The sequence below is a fragment of the Staurois parvus genome, unplaced genomic scaffold (assembly GCF_062004578.1).
Source record: "Staurois parvus isolate SC_StPar_1 unplaced genomic scaffold, SC_StPar_1.0 ptg000387l, whole genome shotgun sequence".
NCBI classification, from domain to species: Eukaryota; Metazoa; Chordata; class Amphibia; order Anura; family Ranidae; genus Staurois; species Staurois parvus.
Window position 1 is genome coordinate 8,188,748 of NW_028318183.1, and position 18,060 is coordinate 8,206,807.

Sequence of the window (18,060 nt, forward strand, 5' to 3'; positions counted from 1 at the left end):
TTTAGGAATAATTATTGAAAGTGCATCATCCCAACATTACAAGAGTATATGTGTTAGGATCTTATAACCACATGTCACCCTCCCACAGTACTTTTACTGCAAGCGGGAGGCAGATACAGGCTCAGTGATGTACTGTTACGTCACTGAGCACATTAGCACTGGCAGGCCCCCTGGGGCCCACAGCCGCGTGATCATGACGCTTGGTATCCGGCCACTGTGAGCAGTCGGGGTATCTTGTGATCGCTTTGACCAATCATAGCAATTTCATTCATGACTGCTTGCTTACTGTTGTGAAACTGTGATTGGTCCACAGCTAACACATAGTACCTGGAATTCTGTACCATGCGATTAGCTGCACCCAATCACAGCCTGCTATCATGAATGGAAAGTCAGTATAAGCAATACAAGTGTAAAAAAATCACCCCCTTGAGTAGCACAGTGTCACTAAAAATTAAAAAATAATAAAATAATGTTTAAAAGATTGAATAATTAAATTTTTTTTACATACTGTGCACAGTCAGTATCCCTGATCAACGGCAAACATATAATAACACTGTACTGTACTGGTGACAGTATGTAAAAAAAAGTGAAAAAAAAACATGTTTTATTTAATTTCTTTCAAAAAATTGTGACAAAAAAGTACAAAATTATTTTTAAAAAAATCTAAAAAAATTATTTTACTAAATAACGTGGACTGTCTCCTTTTCAAAAAGGGGTCATTTGGGGGGTATTTGTCGTGTACAGGCATTTTAAGCCTCAAAAAATTAGATCAGTACATCAGGGTTGATCAACTTTCTTATATATATATATATATATATATATATATATATATAATAGTTTGTAGACTCTATACCTTTCCCACAGACTAAATAATATGCACCGATTTGGGTTATCTTTAGCAAAGAAATGTAGCAGACTGCATTTTGGCCTAAATTTATGAAGAATGATTATTTGTTTGCAAAGTATTATACCAGAAACAACAAAAAACGTGTTTTTCTTTCACAATGTTGGGTATTTTTTTGTTTATATAGCAAAAAATGTAAAACCCAGTGATGAATAAATACCACCAAAAGAAAGCTCTGTTTATGTGAAAAAAATTTATAAAATTTATTTTACATGACAGAGCAATTGCCAGTTAAAGCAGCACAGCACTGAATAACAAAAAAAATGCCTTGGTCATGAAGGGGGTAAAACCTTCTTGTGATGAAGTGGTTAATATTGTAAAAATACTTGATGAGTTTTCCATATCTAACACAAAAATGTTAAAGTTATCATTCTTAAAGGCAAATATAGGAAATATTTGACTCGGGCAATTGACTGCTTTTAGGTGTCAAAAAGGATATTTTTTTTCTTGTATGAGTTCAAGTGGATATGTTTTGACTTAAATTTGCTGGTATTAAAAAAATGAGAAGTCTTTTAAATTATAAAAAGCAGCACATATTAACATACCTAAAAGCAAAAACATTTACCTGAACTTTTCCTCCTGGTTAAAATTATGGTAAAAAGTGAAGGTGTTGTCTTTAATGATATCTGACCATGTCTTGTGAAATGTCTCTCTGTTAGACTTCAAGTAGTTGAGAAGATCACCATAGGGGCAGTATTCAAAAATGAGATACACTGGACCTGGAATATTGTTGGATACAAAGACAAAAAATCATGTGCACTTATATCAAAGCAAAATATATAACATGAAACATTGCTTGTTATTGGATATAAACAGTAAGTGCTGGTTCACATATATGCAGATTGGATGCAGTTTGAACCACATCCAATCGGCATGACATGTGAAATAACATTGCTTCCTATGGTGCCTGTTCACATATGTCCGGTGCACTGACTGTGTGGATTCTGTAAGGATTGAAAAAGAGTCATGTCTGATTTCTGAGCAGTGAGGGCTGGTTCATGTGCGGATTATAGGCTATTGACTTCTATGGGAACCATTTCTATATATATATATCACAAATCATCAGTTGTGAACAGGATATAATCCTGACCTGAATCTCACCTGGAATACGCAGTTCAGTTTTGGGCACCAATTCACAAAAAGAACATTGGGGAACTTGAGAAAGTACAGAGAAGGGCAACCAAACTGATACGAGGCATGGAGGAGATCAACTATGAGGAAAGATTAGAGGAACTGAATTTATTCTCTCTTGAGAAGAGGAGATTAAGGGGGGATATGATCAACATGTATAAATACATCAGTGGTTCATATAGTGAACCCAGTGTAGAGTTATTCACCCTCAGGTCATCACAGAGGACAGGGGGGCACTCTTTACATCTGGAGGAAAAGAAATTTAATCTCCAAACATGGAAAGGTTTCTTCACAGTGAGAGCTGTGAAAATGTAGAATAGACTTCCTCAAGAGTTGGTTCTGGCCAGGTCAGTGGATTGCTTTAAAAAAGGCCTGGATTGTTTCCTAGATACACACAATATAACTGGATACTAACATTTATAGGTAACGTTGATCCAGGGAATATCCAATTGCCTCTCGGGGATCAGGAAGAAATTTTTTTTCCCTGCAGGAGCAAATTAATTCATGCTTTGCTGGGGTTTTTTTTACCTTCCTCTGCATCAACTGTGGGTATAGGATTATAACTTTTTTTTTTTTAATGGTTGAACTGGATGAACTTTTGTCTTTTTTTTAGCCAAACTAACTATGTAACTATGAACCTGATCTAAACACTGTCCTGAATCTGATGTAAACCAGACCTGAACCACTGAACAACTACTCTACCAATTAACTGTGAAACCTGTGTTTCAGTCTACACTGTACATGTGTGAATCAGCTCTAAAGGTTTTAATTGCAGTATACCATATGCAGTATAAGTAAACAAAACATTGAAAGAATAGAAGTTTACCCGATGTAGTACATGCTCCCAACAAATTCACTACATTCTCATGATGTCCAATCTGAGTCATCATTTTTAGTTCTGACATTAAGGCCTCTTTTTCTGAAGCATCAGGACTTTCTGCAATAAAAGATTGATAAATAAATTCATGAAAAGCTGTAATGCTGCAAGGACACATTGGGCACCTCTATTCAAATGAGGGTTAGTTACTTACCAGCTAGGGTACATCAGAAATGAGCAACCTAGAGTGCATATTACCAATTATAAGAGTCTTATGGAAGACTGCATAATCACAATGGTTCAGTAATGAAGGTATTGTTCATTTTTTTCTACTGTAAAGTAACTTAAAGGCAGGGGTGGACTGACCATTTGGAAACTCAGGCACTGCCCGAGGGCCCGGGGTCAGTAGGGGGCCCCATGAGATGCCCCTGGTACCTTTTTCATAGGCTTTTTTGAGTTTGGGGAAGGACACAGGGGCCCCATGATCCCCTATTGCCCGGGGGCCCCATGAGTTGTCAGTCCGCCCCTGCTTAAAGGAACATTTTAATTGGTCCGGAGCTGGCATTTATACGTTCATCTCATCTTAGTGGGCCTTGGAACACTAAATGCACAAGTATTACATGTTTACAGATATGAACAAAATATACTGGTTGCTAAACCTAATGTACATTTCAAGAGCTTTTTTCTTTGTAGATAGTTAGAAGTTTAAAATGGTATTTTAAAGAGACAAAATATAACATTTTGCAGAAGAGTTGCGACCGGTCAGAGAGGAATGCAACTGATGCAGTTGGCCAGCTTGACAATGTGTTGCAATATATTTTTATGCAAAAATTTGCTAGAAATATAAATCGTTGTTTAAGAAAGGGTCTGTTTAAAATCTTCAGTGTGAACATGGTCACACCTCTCCAGCACCCTTGAGCACAATATATATATATATGGCTTTTTTTTCAGCAGGAATGCGGGGGAACGCGGGCGAGCGCAGTTCCAGCACCTCCAGTACTGAATGTATGTAATGGCAAGGGGTGCTGGGGTGTGCTGGAGGGTCTATTGATGCCGGTTGCTGGGGGATCTATTGTCATTGGTGGGGATGTTTTTGTGTGAGGGTCTAGTATTGCTGGTGGGGATTTATTGCTCCCTGCAGCAGAAATTACTTTGTACTACTGCCCACCAGTTCCTGCTATCACATTTTGGCCACTTCTCCATGCAAAATTCCTTCATTTACAGGATGTTTGTGGGTTCCATGTCATAATCCTCTTCCACAATTTCAAGGGGAATCAAATTGGGGCCTTGACTAGAGTTGTCCGTAATCCTCTATTTCTTCTTTGTGAGCTATTCCTTGGATTTCCTTGTCTGCGTTGATTCATCATCTTGTTGAAAGACTAATTTTTAGTTCAAATTCAACTTCTGGACAGATGGTATTATATTCTCATCAAGTACACTTTGATATGATGCAAAAAGTATAGCAGACTCAATGAAAGCAAGCTGTCCAGACCCTAAAGCAACAAAGCAACCTCAAAATCTAACATTTGTACCACAATGCTTTAGAGTTGTTATGAGTTTCTTCTCCTGATATGTTTTATTACTTTTAGTTTGCGGCAAACAAAGTTTCTTTTACTGTGACCAAACAGCTCTAAGTTTTAGCACATTGCTCCAGAAGGGCTGGTATTTGCCTATATGTTCAATGGCAGACTGTAATATTGCTCTAATGTTCTTTTTGGAAAGGAAAGATTTTTTTCAAACACAACTCTCATGCAGGTTGGATTGGTGCAATCTCTTTGTGATTGTAGATGCATGCACCGCTTGCAAGGTTTGCAAGAGTAACCTGAACACCCTGCAATGACATTTTGAGAATCTTAGAGACTAGCTTTAAAAGGTCAGCTCTTGAACTACATTTCCTGGGCTGGCCCATCCTGGACAAATTAGTGATTGTTTGAAATCTACAATACTTGCAAATTATTTTCCTCACAGTGGAATGATTGATTTCAAATAATTTGGTGATAGCTCTAGGCATCCACAACTTTCTTTCTGAGGTCCTTAGAGAACTCAGTAGATCTTGGCATGATGACACCACAAATGTCAATAGCAAAGAGAACACCAAGTCCTAAATGTGTGAGGTTTAAAAAGGACAGGTTCCACGTGCACACTCCCTAATGAGGTTCTTACTACTGTACTGTCACCTAATTTGGAACTTGGGAATCTAATTTTATGGATTTGAAGCAGCGGTAAAAGTAGGGGTGTACATGTTCCAATATGAAATATCTAGGTATTTGTTTATTTAGACCATTAAAATGAATACACCGTGTCACTTTTTTTTGTCATGTTCAAGTACATCACCTTTATCTGTAGGCACTGTTTGATATAGGTTCTAATATTTATCTGTTCAAATATGTTTTTAAAAATCAACAATTTTTATGGTTACAAAAACAAAAAGAGAGAGGAAAGTGCATCTATCTGGCACAGTAAAATTCTTTATTAACAATCAAAAAAGGTAACTGTTGCACTCCCTTGGTTCCTGTCAGTCCATAGCATTTTGCACATGGCCACAACAAACAGAGATAAAATTGACACCGGGGCCAGAGGTGCGTCTCTATGTGATTTAGTCCTTTGCTCCAACTCTGAGTTGCAGTCAGGTTGGGCTAAAATGGAGCATGTCTGCATCTGCCAGAATTTCACACCGAAGCACCCCACTGACAGCAGACTGCGTTCACCTGAACCATATACCACCCACAGGTAATAATATAACTTATATCAAAGTTACATTGTTATGAAGAGTGGTATGTTATGGCATGTCATGATGCGTTTTGCAAGGATTGCTTAATCATAAGAACCTGATGTACAATTGGGAACTATATTGTCCTTATGTGAGCCAGTGGTATCCATAACACAGCTTTATATTATGTAGACAAGAACATTATTCACACATAACTGTACAGATTTATGTATAGTTCAAAACAAAAATTAGACAAATCTCCCTGGAAAATTGAAGAGGAATATTTTCCTTTTCCTATATACTGTATATATCAGACTGCAATAAAAGCAATTTGTATGTAACAGATAGCTATGTATTCTGCCAAAACTAATTATAGCTAAAACCAACTAAAATTAGTAATTGTGAAATATAAAGACAATAGGAATAAGTGCATCAACTTTGAAATCAGGCAAATCGACCAGCCATAAATTCACTAGATTTGTAGACTGGCCCAATCTGTGGGCGAATCATAGTTATCTGGACTTTTAAATTGCATGAATTTTCTTCTAAGCTGCGTTTTATCCTTTACCTACCTTTCAGCATTTTGACAGCCACCTGCAGTGAGACCCCTGGTTTGCTGATTCCATGTGCTGTAGCAGTGACCACTTTTCCAAATGCTCCAGAACCGATTGTTTTTCCTTAAGTTTATAAAGTAAAGAATTATTGTCTGTGTGTTCTGTGAGCATATATCACTGTATCGCTAGATTGATATATAATCTTAACATCAAGTAGCTTGCACAAAATTATCATATTATATTGGATTGAACTAGAGCCAAGAAGAGAATTCACAGTGCAATAGTCTTACTACAGAACCACAAAATTAGCAGAAGCTACTACAACCAATCTAGTGATATATTAAGCTTCTGGACTGCCTTCCAGATTTAGAAAACTAAAATAAAGCTGCTGAGCTATTGTTTTTAATGTCCAAGACACAAAGGTCTGTTGTGAGGGGCTCTTTGATGGAACAAATGTCATTGTGACTATCAAAATGAACAGCCTACTATGATGTCTGCATGTTTAGGCCCTTAATGAGATCAGAGACCAGAGACTGCTATTTTTTGTAACCTGTCATCTGTTATCAGTTACAAAAATATTTTTTATTCTTTTTATTTGTGTGAATATATCAAACTGGTATTATGTTAAGAGACTTTGGATTTATAATCAGATTCCTTGGGGTCATTGCAAATCACTTTAAGAATGTTATTTTACAGGATTGTTATAGCGCCAAGAGATTGCGCAGTAGTTTACAATATAAAAGGAGTCAGTACAGTTACAATATAGTAAAATGCAAGAGGGTTAAGAGGGCCATGCTCATAAGAGCTTGCAATCTATGAGGGTGGGGCAAGTGATAGAAAAGGGATCACCTAAAGGTGACCACAGTAGGAGATAGCCTGACAGATTGAGGTAGAGAGTTCCAGAGTATAGGAGAGGCTCTGCAGAAGTCCTGGATATGAGCATGGGAGGAGGAGACAAGAGAGCTTGAGAGCAAGAGGTCTTTGGAGGAGCAGAGAGGATAGTTTGGGTGATATTTTGGTGAACAGGTCCAGACAGTTGCATATCAATTCAAGATCTAATCATTAAATTAGAAGCCTATGCACCAGGTATACTATCCCAAACAAAATTACTTAAAATTTAGCTATCACAAAAGGTATTTCAGCCTGACAACACATGAGTAATTTAAGGAAATTATGAGCATCAACCACTGATAACTGCTACTTCAGGTCACAAGAAGCTTTATTAAGACAAGGTGTTTTGATAACATCAATGCTGGACCCCAGCATCAGGAGAATATTACTCCACATCAGCAAAGCTGGCCATACATTAATCAAAATTTGGTTGGTTCAGCAGGCACCTTCCAAATTTTGATTAGTGTTTGAGTGTCCCCTATAAAGAAGTTGTTCATTTGAGCCACTTCTGTGTATGTGGCATGTTGACAAATTTTTATCAATCTGCTACGGGTGATGGTGTCAGAACACAATGTCCTCTATTGACCTAATTTGTGTGGATTTAGGAATCTGCTCATCCAGAAAATAGAAATTGTATGGCCAGCTAAAATTATGAATTCTGATTGATTGCTGTGTTACTGTTTTGCAGAGTAGATAGCTATCATCTCACCGATTTCCAGATACTCTCTTGGAAATTCCCATTTTAAGTCATACTCTAATACAGTGAAGTCAATATAGATGTATTCATTGTCTGAAGGACCAATGTACTGGATCATCAGAAATTGGCTTTCATACTTGTATTGCTTTTTAAGAAAACAAAACAACAATGCATTAGATCAAGAACCAGCATAAGGTACACAAATATTTAAATATTTTTCTTTTAAAAAAAGAATATGTGTTACCTTCTTGAACTTACACAGCACCACCATAAATACAATGGTTACAATAATTAAACAGAGGCCACAAGTTCCACTTGCAATTGAAAAAAGGAAATTATTTTGTTCTAAAAAAAAAATAAAAAAGGAACATGTAAAATAAATCAATATAATATTACTGGGATAATACTAAGAAAGCTAAGAGGTATATACAGTATGGTAATACAAACAGTTTGCTCTAATAAACTGATAAAAACTGGCTTGGTCGCCTTTCCTTAATCTGTTATTCAGGCTCAGGAAATCAGCTAAAGGCACAGCCCCCCCTAAACTCAGAAGAATCTCTAAACTGCAATATGCAACACAAATAGTGACATTTTCTATACAATGTTTAAATATATATATATATATATATATATTTGTGCTCAAAGGTTTGCACACCCTGACAGAAATTGTGAAATGTTGGCTTTGATATTGAAAATATTACTGGTCATGCCAAAAAATGCTCTTTTATTGAAGGATAATGATCATATGAAGCCATTTATTATCAAATAGTTGTTTGGTTCCTTTTTAAATCATAATGATAACAGAAATCACCCAAATGGCCCGGATCAAAAGTTTGCATATCCTGGAATGTTTGGCCTTGGTACAGACACACAAGGTGACACACACGGGTTAAAATGACAATTAGAGGTTAATGTCCCACATCTGTGGCTTTTTAAATTCAATTAGTGTCAGTGTATAAATAGTCACTGAGTTTGTTAGCTCTTACGTGGGTTTCCCTTTGCATCCCTAACAATATTTCTGCTGGTGTGGCTGCAATCTTTCTTGGTCTACCTGACTTTGGCTTGGTATCAAGAGATCCCCGAACTTTCCACTTCTTAATAGGTGATTTAACAGTAGTGATTGGCATATTCAAGGCTTTAGGCATCTTTTTATGTTATTTTCCACCTTTATAAAGTTCCATTACCTTTTTACGCAGGACTTTTGACAGTTCTTTTCTGATCCCCATGGCTCAGTATCTAGCCTAGTCAGTGCTTCCATGTAAGAGCTAACAAACTCATTGACTATTTATACACTGACACTAATTGCAAGCCACAGATGTGGGACATTAACCTCTAATTGGCATTTTAACCCATGTGTGACACCTTGTGTGTCTGTACCAAGGCCAAACATTCCAGGGTATGCAAACTTTTGATCATGGCCATTTGGGTAATTTCTGTTATCATTATGATTGAAAAAGGAGCCACACAACTATTTGATAATAAATGGCTTCATATGATCATCATCCTTCAATAAAAGAGCATTTTTTGGCATGATCAGTCATATTTTCAATATCAATGCCAAAATTTCACAATTTCTGCTAGGGTATGCAAACTTTTGAGCACAACTGTGTAAATATATATATACATACACACACAGTATATATTACTTGGAGAATATAGCAGTTTCAATTTAAATAAGAAAAGTTCTTTTTTTCCATTTCCTGAACCATCTATCTAAACACAATGATCGATAAAGTTGTACCCATTACTATGTGACTTCTACCTTCTTGTTGGAAAGTTACCTAACTTGTTAAACTGGCAGACAGAATGATGCTGTAGAGCTGAACATACCTTGGCGATCGTATAATGTCTGAGTGCATGTTGACCCAACAGAATTGTTTGCACAGCTACAGATGATAAATGTTCCCCCATCGTTGTCCAGAATCAGGGAGCTAGTGGATTTCCAGGCCTTTGCAGATCTTTGTGGTGATCCATATGTAATCCCCTCTGTGATCACTTCTGTGCAGCTTTTAAGAAAATAACCTCATTAAAGTTGAACTTCAGGTAAATGTAGAAGATGTAAAATAATGCAGCGCTGTATTCATTATTACATTCTTAGGGAAAAACTTACTATACTATTTTATACTATATACAGTATACAGTATATATTTATATACACAGTTATCCAAGCTTTTTTGCTTATGAAGCCAAAATGCAATACATGGTGTGGTGTTTTCATACCTCTGTCTAACAAAAAAACGCATTGGCATTGCACAGCCTAAGGGTCACAATACAACTATACAATCCGATTGTATAATCTTCTTTACATCTACCATCTAAATAAAGTAAGGGCCTGCCTGACTTGATACAAAGTGAATGGGTTGTTTTGTGTATCTTCCTACTGTATATAGTTTTGGTTAATCTAAAGGAGATTGTACAATCAGATTGTATAGTGTATGGCCAGCTTAATGAAACTTTTAAAATTGCAGAATATATGGAGTCAGCAGTACAATCTGCTGACTACAAGTGGTAAATATTTATATGCAATGTTTTTAATTCACCTTACTAAAAAAGAAATAAAATAAGTAGTTATATACTGTATATATTTTTTTATTGGAAACCTTCCAAATTAATGGAAGAATAAATAACTCTTGATGTAAGAAGATGCTGTATATATGTATGTTCCAGTATTGTAATGAGCAGTGATGGACTTATTTTTTCTGAAACTGGAATCTGCAGAATGAAGATGTGAGGGAGTTCAATCAATTACAGTATGTTCCTAGATGTGGTTATATAAAAGAACCTTGATACAAGCTGGGGAAGACTGAAGAACAACTTGGATTATTACCATTTTACTGGGACACTAGAGGTACGCGGTCCATCAATGCTGGGCCTGTGTGTTGATTGACGTATCAACAGTGAAAGGTGTATAAAGCTCAATTTTTTTTTTTTGGGGGGGGGTTACAAGGTTTTTTAATTTAAAAAATCTTTTTGAACCAGGGAATGCAGTGTTTGGCCTCGCTTGCAAGGTCTCAGATCTGTGTTTTGGTGTCCAGTGTCCACAGACTCAAAATGACTGTTCTGTCGCCTTGCTACTCTATATACAGTAAGAGTAATTCATAAAGGGTGTTGTAGCCGCCCTCGAGAATTCCATCAGGAAGTAGCACCGCAAGGGGCAGTGCTTGCACTTGATTCATGATGTCCCTGTCAGTACATGAATCTGATGGTACCTACGCTCAGGGCTGGTGCTAGACTATTTTGCGCCATAGGCAAGACCAGCTACTTCTGCCCCCCCCAAAGAAAACCAATAAATAATTTTTAAAAACAGTAGAAAGTATTAAATAAACAAAACTGCTTAATTTCTTTTAATTTGCAAAAATAAGTGCCATAAGACAAAATCAGTGTCACAGACGCACTGTTTCTGTGGCTGGCAGTGGCAGGGTGACAGTTGCAGTGAGTGGAAGATGATGGATCCACAGGATGCAGGCTGGAATTCCCCAGGCAATGGAGAGAGATAAAACGCTGTGACAGCAGGCACCCCAGTCCAGACATACACAGAGAACACCTGAACTCAGTGATCCCACACAGTGACAGATCCGACACAACACACCACCACCAACACTGACACAGATCAGCAGGCACTATAAGAGCAGGTAGTGGGATTGTGTTGTCATTACTCACTGACACATTGCACATGTGTTGGATGGCCAGCCGGGTCACACTCACACAGACAGGAGACACCAGAGTCAAACATTACCTTCCTCCGCAGGCACAGCTCCTCCTCCCCTGATGAATAGGAAGAGAAGGGCTGGAACTCCACAGTGATTAGCCGCCGCCAGTTGGCTTGCAGTAAGGGACGGAGTCTGAGAGGAACACTAGAAGAATCGGCAACTCAGCTGCTACAATGGACCCAGAAACAGGGCATCTTTCTCTGTCCTTCTCTGTACTCTCCTCCTCTCTGCTGCACTTCCTCTCAGCTGGAGGATTATTTGTGACGTGGCGGAGTCCCACACAGAGAGAGTGTCGGCCTATGCTGCTCCCAGGTGCCCCCAGGTGACAGTGCGCCCCAGGTGGATGCCTAGTTTGCCTAGTGAAAGCACCGGCCCTACCTACACTGATGTCGAAGTGTTCATGCAGTACCCTCCTTCCACAGTTGGGTAGACCCATAGCAGCTATTTGGTGAAATATCAAGTTTCAAATCTGCCCATTGCAGTGTGCTGTTAATCAAAATTAAATGCACCTGATGGGGAACTAGTCTCTCAGTTGCCCATCAGGCTCCACCCACCCAGTGACAAGTCATTCCCCAAATTTGAGCATTGCGCCAGTTTCGCTAATGTTACCGACACTGGTGCAAATACTTGCCTGAATTAGCAGGTAGTTATTAAGAGAACTAACACCAGAAAATTGCAATGCACCTACCGTAGCACTGATTTTCTTCAATATAATATACTTACTTATGAGAGTTATTATAGCTTCTTAGCCATTTCCAGTCTGACAATGGATAGCCCCATGACTGACATGTAATGTTTTTCATCTTGGATATTTTACATTGCACCTCGGGCTTTTCTAGTAAAAATTAAAGAAGTGACTTCAAATGTATGTTATGCAATTGTTAATCAAATTTCAGTTTCAAACATATAGAATAGCTCTAGCTCTCACCAAGATCTATAGATGTTGGCGCTGGCTGAAGTGTAAGTGTGTATCGAAACCTTGCAACAGAACATGTGTAGATGTCCATTGTATGTTCACAGAAGGATCGGTGGCCTTGATACGTGTAGAATCTCAGCTCCACCAGTCTTGCCATATTGCCTGATTCACCTGGAAGGCCGCATCTTACTCCAACTTGGGGTATTTTTAGGACTGCTAGGAAATGTACACTATACACTATGTCACCGCCACTTTACTACTCCATTATTATTTTTCTTATGTATCTTTGATATTATTATTATACAGTATTTATATAGCGCCAAAGGGTTTGCTCAGCGCTGTACAGTAGCAAGGGATATTAGTCATTAACTGTATTCAGTATGGGACATGAGTCATACTAGCACTGGTTGTGTATTAAATCCCCTGATGCTGGATCATTTGATTTACTAATACTGGTGGATTAGCATATTTCATTGTTTTGTTATTTGTTTTAAATGCTCCGTACATCTTACATGTGCTACTGCATTGCTCTTGATATTACAAGTATTATCTTTCTAATAAAGGTTTTTATATATATTTGCATATTTTAGTGTGCAGGCATTTTCTAATGGGGGGTAGTATTTTTGTTGCCGTAGTGTGTATATCCCTGTGTGGCTCGGTATATGTAAGGCTTCATTCACATGGAGGTACTTATGCGTACATCTGTGCGAAGGGCTGTGTTTGTCTGTGTCCCAATAGATATGAATGGGACTGCCTGCACCTATGCATCACGTGCAGGCAAACATGGCTCTTAGCTTGGATGTACGCTTCAGTACACCTGTGTGAATGAGGCCTAAGGCCTAAGAAACTTTGAAGACTTATACCAAAAACAGACTGAGTGGTCACTCAAGTCTGTCCTTTGGTTTGTTTATAACATTTTGTCGAAGGATGGACCTACTGTATGTTTATCCAAAGCATGTTTAAATCGAACTTTATCACAGCATTGCTGTCATTTGTAGTCATCCTATCTTCCTATTTATTACTCCGCCTACTCACAGCCATCAAGCATGCTTCTTTGGATAGACCTGATATATTGCCCCATATTGGGCTGCCTTTCACATCTCAATCCTGATTTTTATCAGGTCATCAACACTGATATTCCTTGTGGTCATCGATTCGCACTCATACACTGCCCTATCAGTATCATTTTTGCCTGAGATATATGGGAAATCCCTGGCTGTGTTCACATAACAATTTGTTCTTAATATGTCCTGGCGGTTTTTACCTCACATGGAATCATACACCATGCCTTCTTGAGCACTTCTGAAGAAGAGATTTTTGTTGATCTCGAAACGCGTCAAGTGCGAACCATGCATGATCCATGATTAGATTTGTAATAGCATCTCTGATAAAACCACTGTAATATGTATTGTAGCTTTATATTTATTTTTGAAGATTGTATAAATAAAATTTCAGACTGTTTTTATAAAAAATCTCTTTTGAATTGTTGAAATTTATCATACAAGTAAATTGTGCCTTTAAAGTCCCACCAAAAAAGAGGACTTTCCCCCCCCCCCCTTGTATTCGTTAGGGATGTTGGCACTTTGTATATTATATACCTTCCTCTCTCTGTTCTCAGCTGTGTGCCTTCCCACAGGGCTGTTTGAATCCTTGAGCAATTCCTTCAATACAAGTTTTGTTAACCATTTCCAGTTCACCCTATAGCAGATATACTGCTACAGGGCAGCACGGGTGCGCAAAATTACGTATATATACGTGATTTTACATTTCCGGGTAGGGGGAATGCACAAGCCGCACGTGCGCCCTACCCACGCCACCATTGGAGGCTGATTTCCGAAATCACCGACAGGGAGGAGAACTTTTTTGTTTACAAACAGTTCTCCTCCCTATCAGCTCGTGCACACTGCTCTGGATGGCTGTGCACAGCACAGCCATTCAAAGCAGTGTGCTTACAGTGAAGCACACTGACACAGCCCCCTAGTAAAACACTCCCAGCGCACAGTTAAGCCTTTGATTGCCCCTCACATTAACCCCTTCTTGCCCAGTGCCATTAGTACAGTGTCAGTGCTTTTTATTGGCACTGATCACTGTATTGGTGTCACTGGGTATGTCAGTGACACCAAGTCAGTTCCCCCAGTGTCAGAATACCTGCCACAGTCCCACTATAAGTCACTGATCGCCACCCTTATTAGTTAAAAAAAAAAATATTCCGGTATCTATACCGCCATTTGTAAACGTTAAAACGTTCAGGTAAACCATTTAATTTACACGTATTGGGATTTTTTTTTGGCAAAGACATGGAGCAGAATACATTTTGGCCTACATTTATGACAAAATTAGATGTTTTAAATCTATTTACTGGACATGTTTGATAGCAAAAAGTCAAAAATATTGTTTTTTACTCAAAATTGTCAGTCTTTTTTTTTTATAGCGCAAAAAATAAAAAAAACACACAGGTGATCAAATACCACAGAAAGAAAGCTCAATTAGTGGGAAAAAAAGACGTAAATTTCATTTGGGTGCAGCGTTGCATGACTGTGCAATTGGCAGTTAAAGTAACGCAGCTCCGTAATGCAAAAAATAGCCTGGTCAGGAAGGGGGGTAAATCCTCAGAAGGGCAAGTGGTTAATTACAACCGGACTGTATTTACTGCTGTCGCACTACGCTGCACCCACACACAACTTGTGTACTTTTACTATAAGTACCCTCTGATTATTTTTCTAACAACCTTTGATGCTTTCAAAATTAATTACTGTATGTTTTATATATGAAATATTATTTGCTAGAATGTCAAACTGTTATACTGAATTTATTTTAACACGATAATTTACCCCCTGGGCACATCAAAAGTACCTCATTAGGTAACATATACCACTAGTTGGGAATAGAACAATACACCTGATATCACCAAATTTAAGAGGATGGCTGGTACAATGACCCTACAGCAATGGAATCTTCCTATATTTCCGAATACATTCCAAAAGGGTATTAGCTGACTAATCAGATTATGCCAAAAAATTAATACTGATGTGGTCAGGATACCTAGTACGAGATCCAGGCGCTCGTCGGCCCGGCTGTGCAGTGATTTGTTAAAGCACACGCTGATCTGTCATTGTAAATAATACAGAGCTGTGTTCACTGACAGGGGATCTTGTTGTTTTTTCATTCCCTGCTGAGCAGGGAATAAAGACAACAAGATCCTTAGTAAAAGCACCACATATTACACACATTACACATAGGTGTCCTTTTATGAAACAGAGATCAGCGGCTGAGGATCGTTGCTGATCTCCGATCATTAGTGGTTTAGGAGCAGAGATGATCAGTAGAGAACATGTTCTCCACTGATCATCTCAGCACACATATGGCCAATGTATGAAGGAGCGATGTCAGCCCTTCACTGGAGATCTGTGTTCTCCCTGCAGATTCTCCAGCTCAGAGCTCCAGAATCGGAGGAACAGCAAACGAAGCAGCGATAATTTACTGCTGCTTAGTAAATGGTGTTTGACTGCTCTCTAACTGTAACCTCGGGAGATTATAGTAACAGAAGCCTTTTTCCAGCGTTCAAAGCCTTTGTAGAACGCTTCTCTCTTCATTCGGAGAAGCGATCTACACCACTTCATAAAAAGGCATTCAGAGGAGAACTCTCTCCTCTGAGAATGCCAGAGAACTGAGCTAAGGTCATTTACCACTGTATGATAAAAGGACACCATAGTTAGGCACACAGTTAACTCCTTGATCACCCTAGATGTTAACCCCTTCCTACCCAGTGTCATTAGTACAGTGACAATGCATTTTACTAGCACTGATTACTGTGATAATGTCACTGGTGATGTCAGTAGCAGTTAGTCAGTTACCCCCAGGCATCAGTTAGTGTCAAATTGCCCCCTCACTATCGCAGTTGCTGATCAGTGAGATTGAGAGTTGAGATTAGTAGTATAAAAAAAAAATTCTAGTATATACACACATACCGTATTTGCCGGCGTATAAGACGACTGGGCGTATAAGACGACCCCCCTACTTTTCCTGCTAAAATGTAGTGTTTGGGCTATACTCGCCGTATAAGACTACCCCTCTTCCAATGCACACCAGTGGGAGGAATAGTGCCCCATCATTGATGTCAGTGGGAGGAATAGTGCCCCATCATTGGTGTCAGTGGGAGGAATAGTGCCCCATCATTGGTATCAGTGGGAGGAATAGTGCCCTATCATTGGTATCAGTGGGAGGAATAGTGTCCCATCATTGGTATCAGTGGGGGGAATAGTGCCCCATCATTGGTGTCAGTGGGAGGAATAGTGCCCCATCATTGATGTCAGTGGGAGGAATGGTGTCCCATCATTGGTGTCAGTGAGGGGTGGAATAGTGCCCCATCATTGGTGTCAGTGGGGGGTGGAATAGTGCCCCATCGTTGGTGTCAGTGGGGGGGGGGGAATAGTGCCCCATCGTTGGTGTCAGTGGGGGGGAGGAATAGTGCCCCATCGTTGGTGTCAGTGGGAGGAATAGTGCCCCATCGTTGGTATCAGTGGGAGGAATAGGGTCCCATCATTGGTATCAGTGACACCAATGATGGGGCACTATTCCTCCCACTGAGACTTGCTGACCCTGTTCTCGTATGGTGCTGCTGCAGCCAGCATATGTGGTTGCAGCAGCACCTCTACACAGAACACTTACCTGCTGCTCCGGCACTCAATTTTCGCGGGGCCGCTCGGCTCCGCCCCCTCGCCGGTGATTGGCCGCCTGTGTGCCTTTCCTGAGCTACAGTTCTGGAGGCCAATCACCGGTGAGGAGGCGGAGCCGAGCAGCCGCACGAACATCCAGTGGCCGAACTGAAGGAGACGCCGCGCTTCCTGGACCGGATCGTCGTGGGACTGGATCCAGGTAAGAGACATCAGCCCCTGCAAACCCCTGTACTTAATGCCGCAGCCCCCCTAACATGTGTACCGGCGTATAAGATGACCCCCGACTTTTGAGAAGATTTTCAAGGGTCAAAAAGTCGTCTTATACGCCGGCAAATACGGTATATATATATATATATATATATATATATATATATATATATATATATATGATATACAGTTGTGTTCAAAATAATAGCAGTGTGTTGAAAAAAGTGAATAAAGCTCAAAATCCTTCTAATAGCTTTTATTTCCATTCACACAAATGCATTGGGAACACTACACATTCTATTCCAAATCAAAACATGAAGAAAAATATATCAAATTTGTGTTGTTCCTCTAAAAAAAATTGAAGAAAAGTGAATATTAGACTGTTCAAAAAAATAGCAGTGTTTGTATTCTTCTTTACAAACTCAAACATTCACTATATAAACTGAAAAATGTTTGAAGATTTTGCTTTCCTTTGAATCACTTAATTAATATTTAGTTGTATAAGCACTGTTTCTGAGAACTGCTGTACATCTGTGTTGCATGGAGTCAACCAACTTCTGGCACCTGTGAACAGGTATTCCAGCCCAGGATGATTGGACTACATTCCACAGTTCTTCTCTATTTCTTGGTTTTGCCTCAGAAACGGCATTTTTGATGTCACCCCACAAGTTTTCTATTGGATTAAGATCCGGAGATTGGGCTGGCCACTCCATAACGTCAATCTTGTTGGTCTGGAACCAAGATGTTGCACGTTTACTGGTGTGTTTGGGGTCGTTGTCTTGTTGGAACACCCATTTCAAGGGCATTTCCTCTTCAGCATAAGGCAGCATGACCTCTTCAAGTATTC

At 39.2% G+C, this 18,060-nt stretch overlaps 1 protein-coding gene across 1 annotated transcript in view; it reads right to left on the reverse strand.

Annotated features, from left to right (window-relative positions):
• FLT3 (fms related receptor tyrosine kinase 3) overlaps positions 1-18,060 on the reverse strand; it is a 121,086-nt gene that overhangs the window by 13,890 nt on the left and 89,136 nt on the right. The window contains 7 exon segments of the mRNA XM_089685776.1: positions 1,470-1,623; positions 2,862-2,972; positions 6,135-6,239; positions 7,717-7,849; positions 7,949-8,049; positions 9,535-9,710; positions 12,138-12,249. Of these exon segments, the coding sequence (XP_089541902.1) occupies positions 1,470-1,623; positions 2,862-2,972; positions 6,135-6,239; positions 7,717-7,849; positions 7,949-8,049; positions 9,535-9,710; positions 12,138-12,249 (892 nt within the window).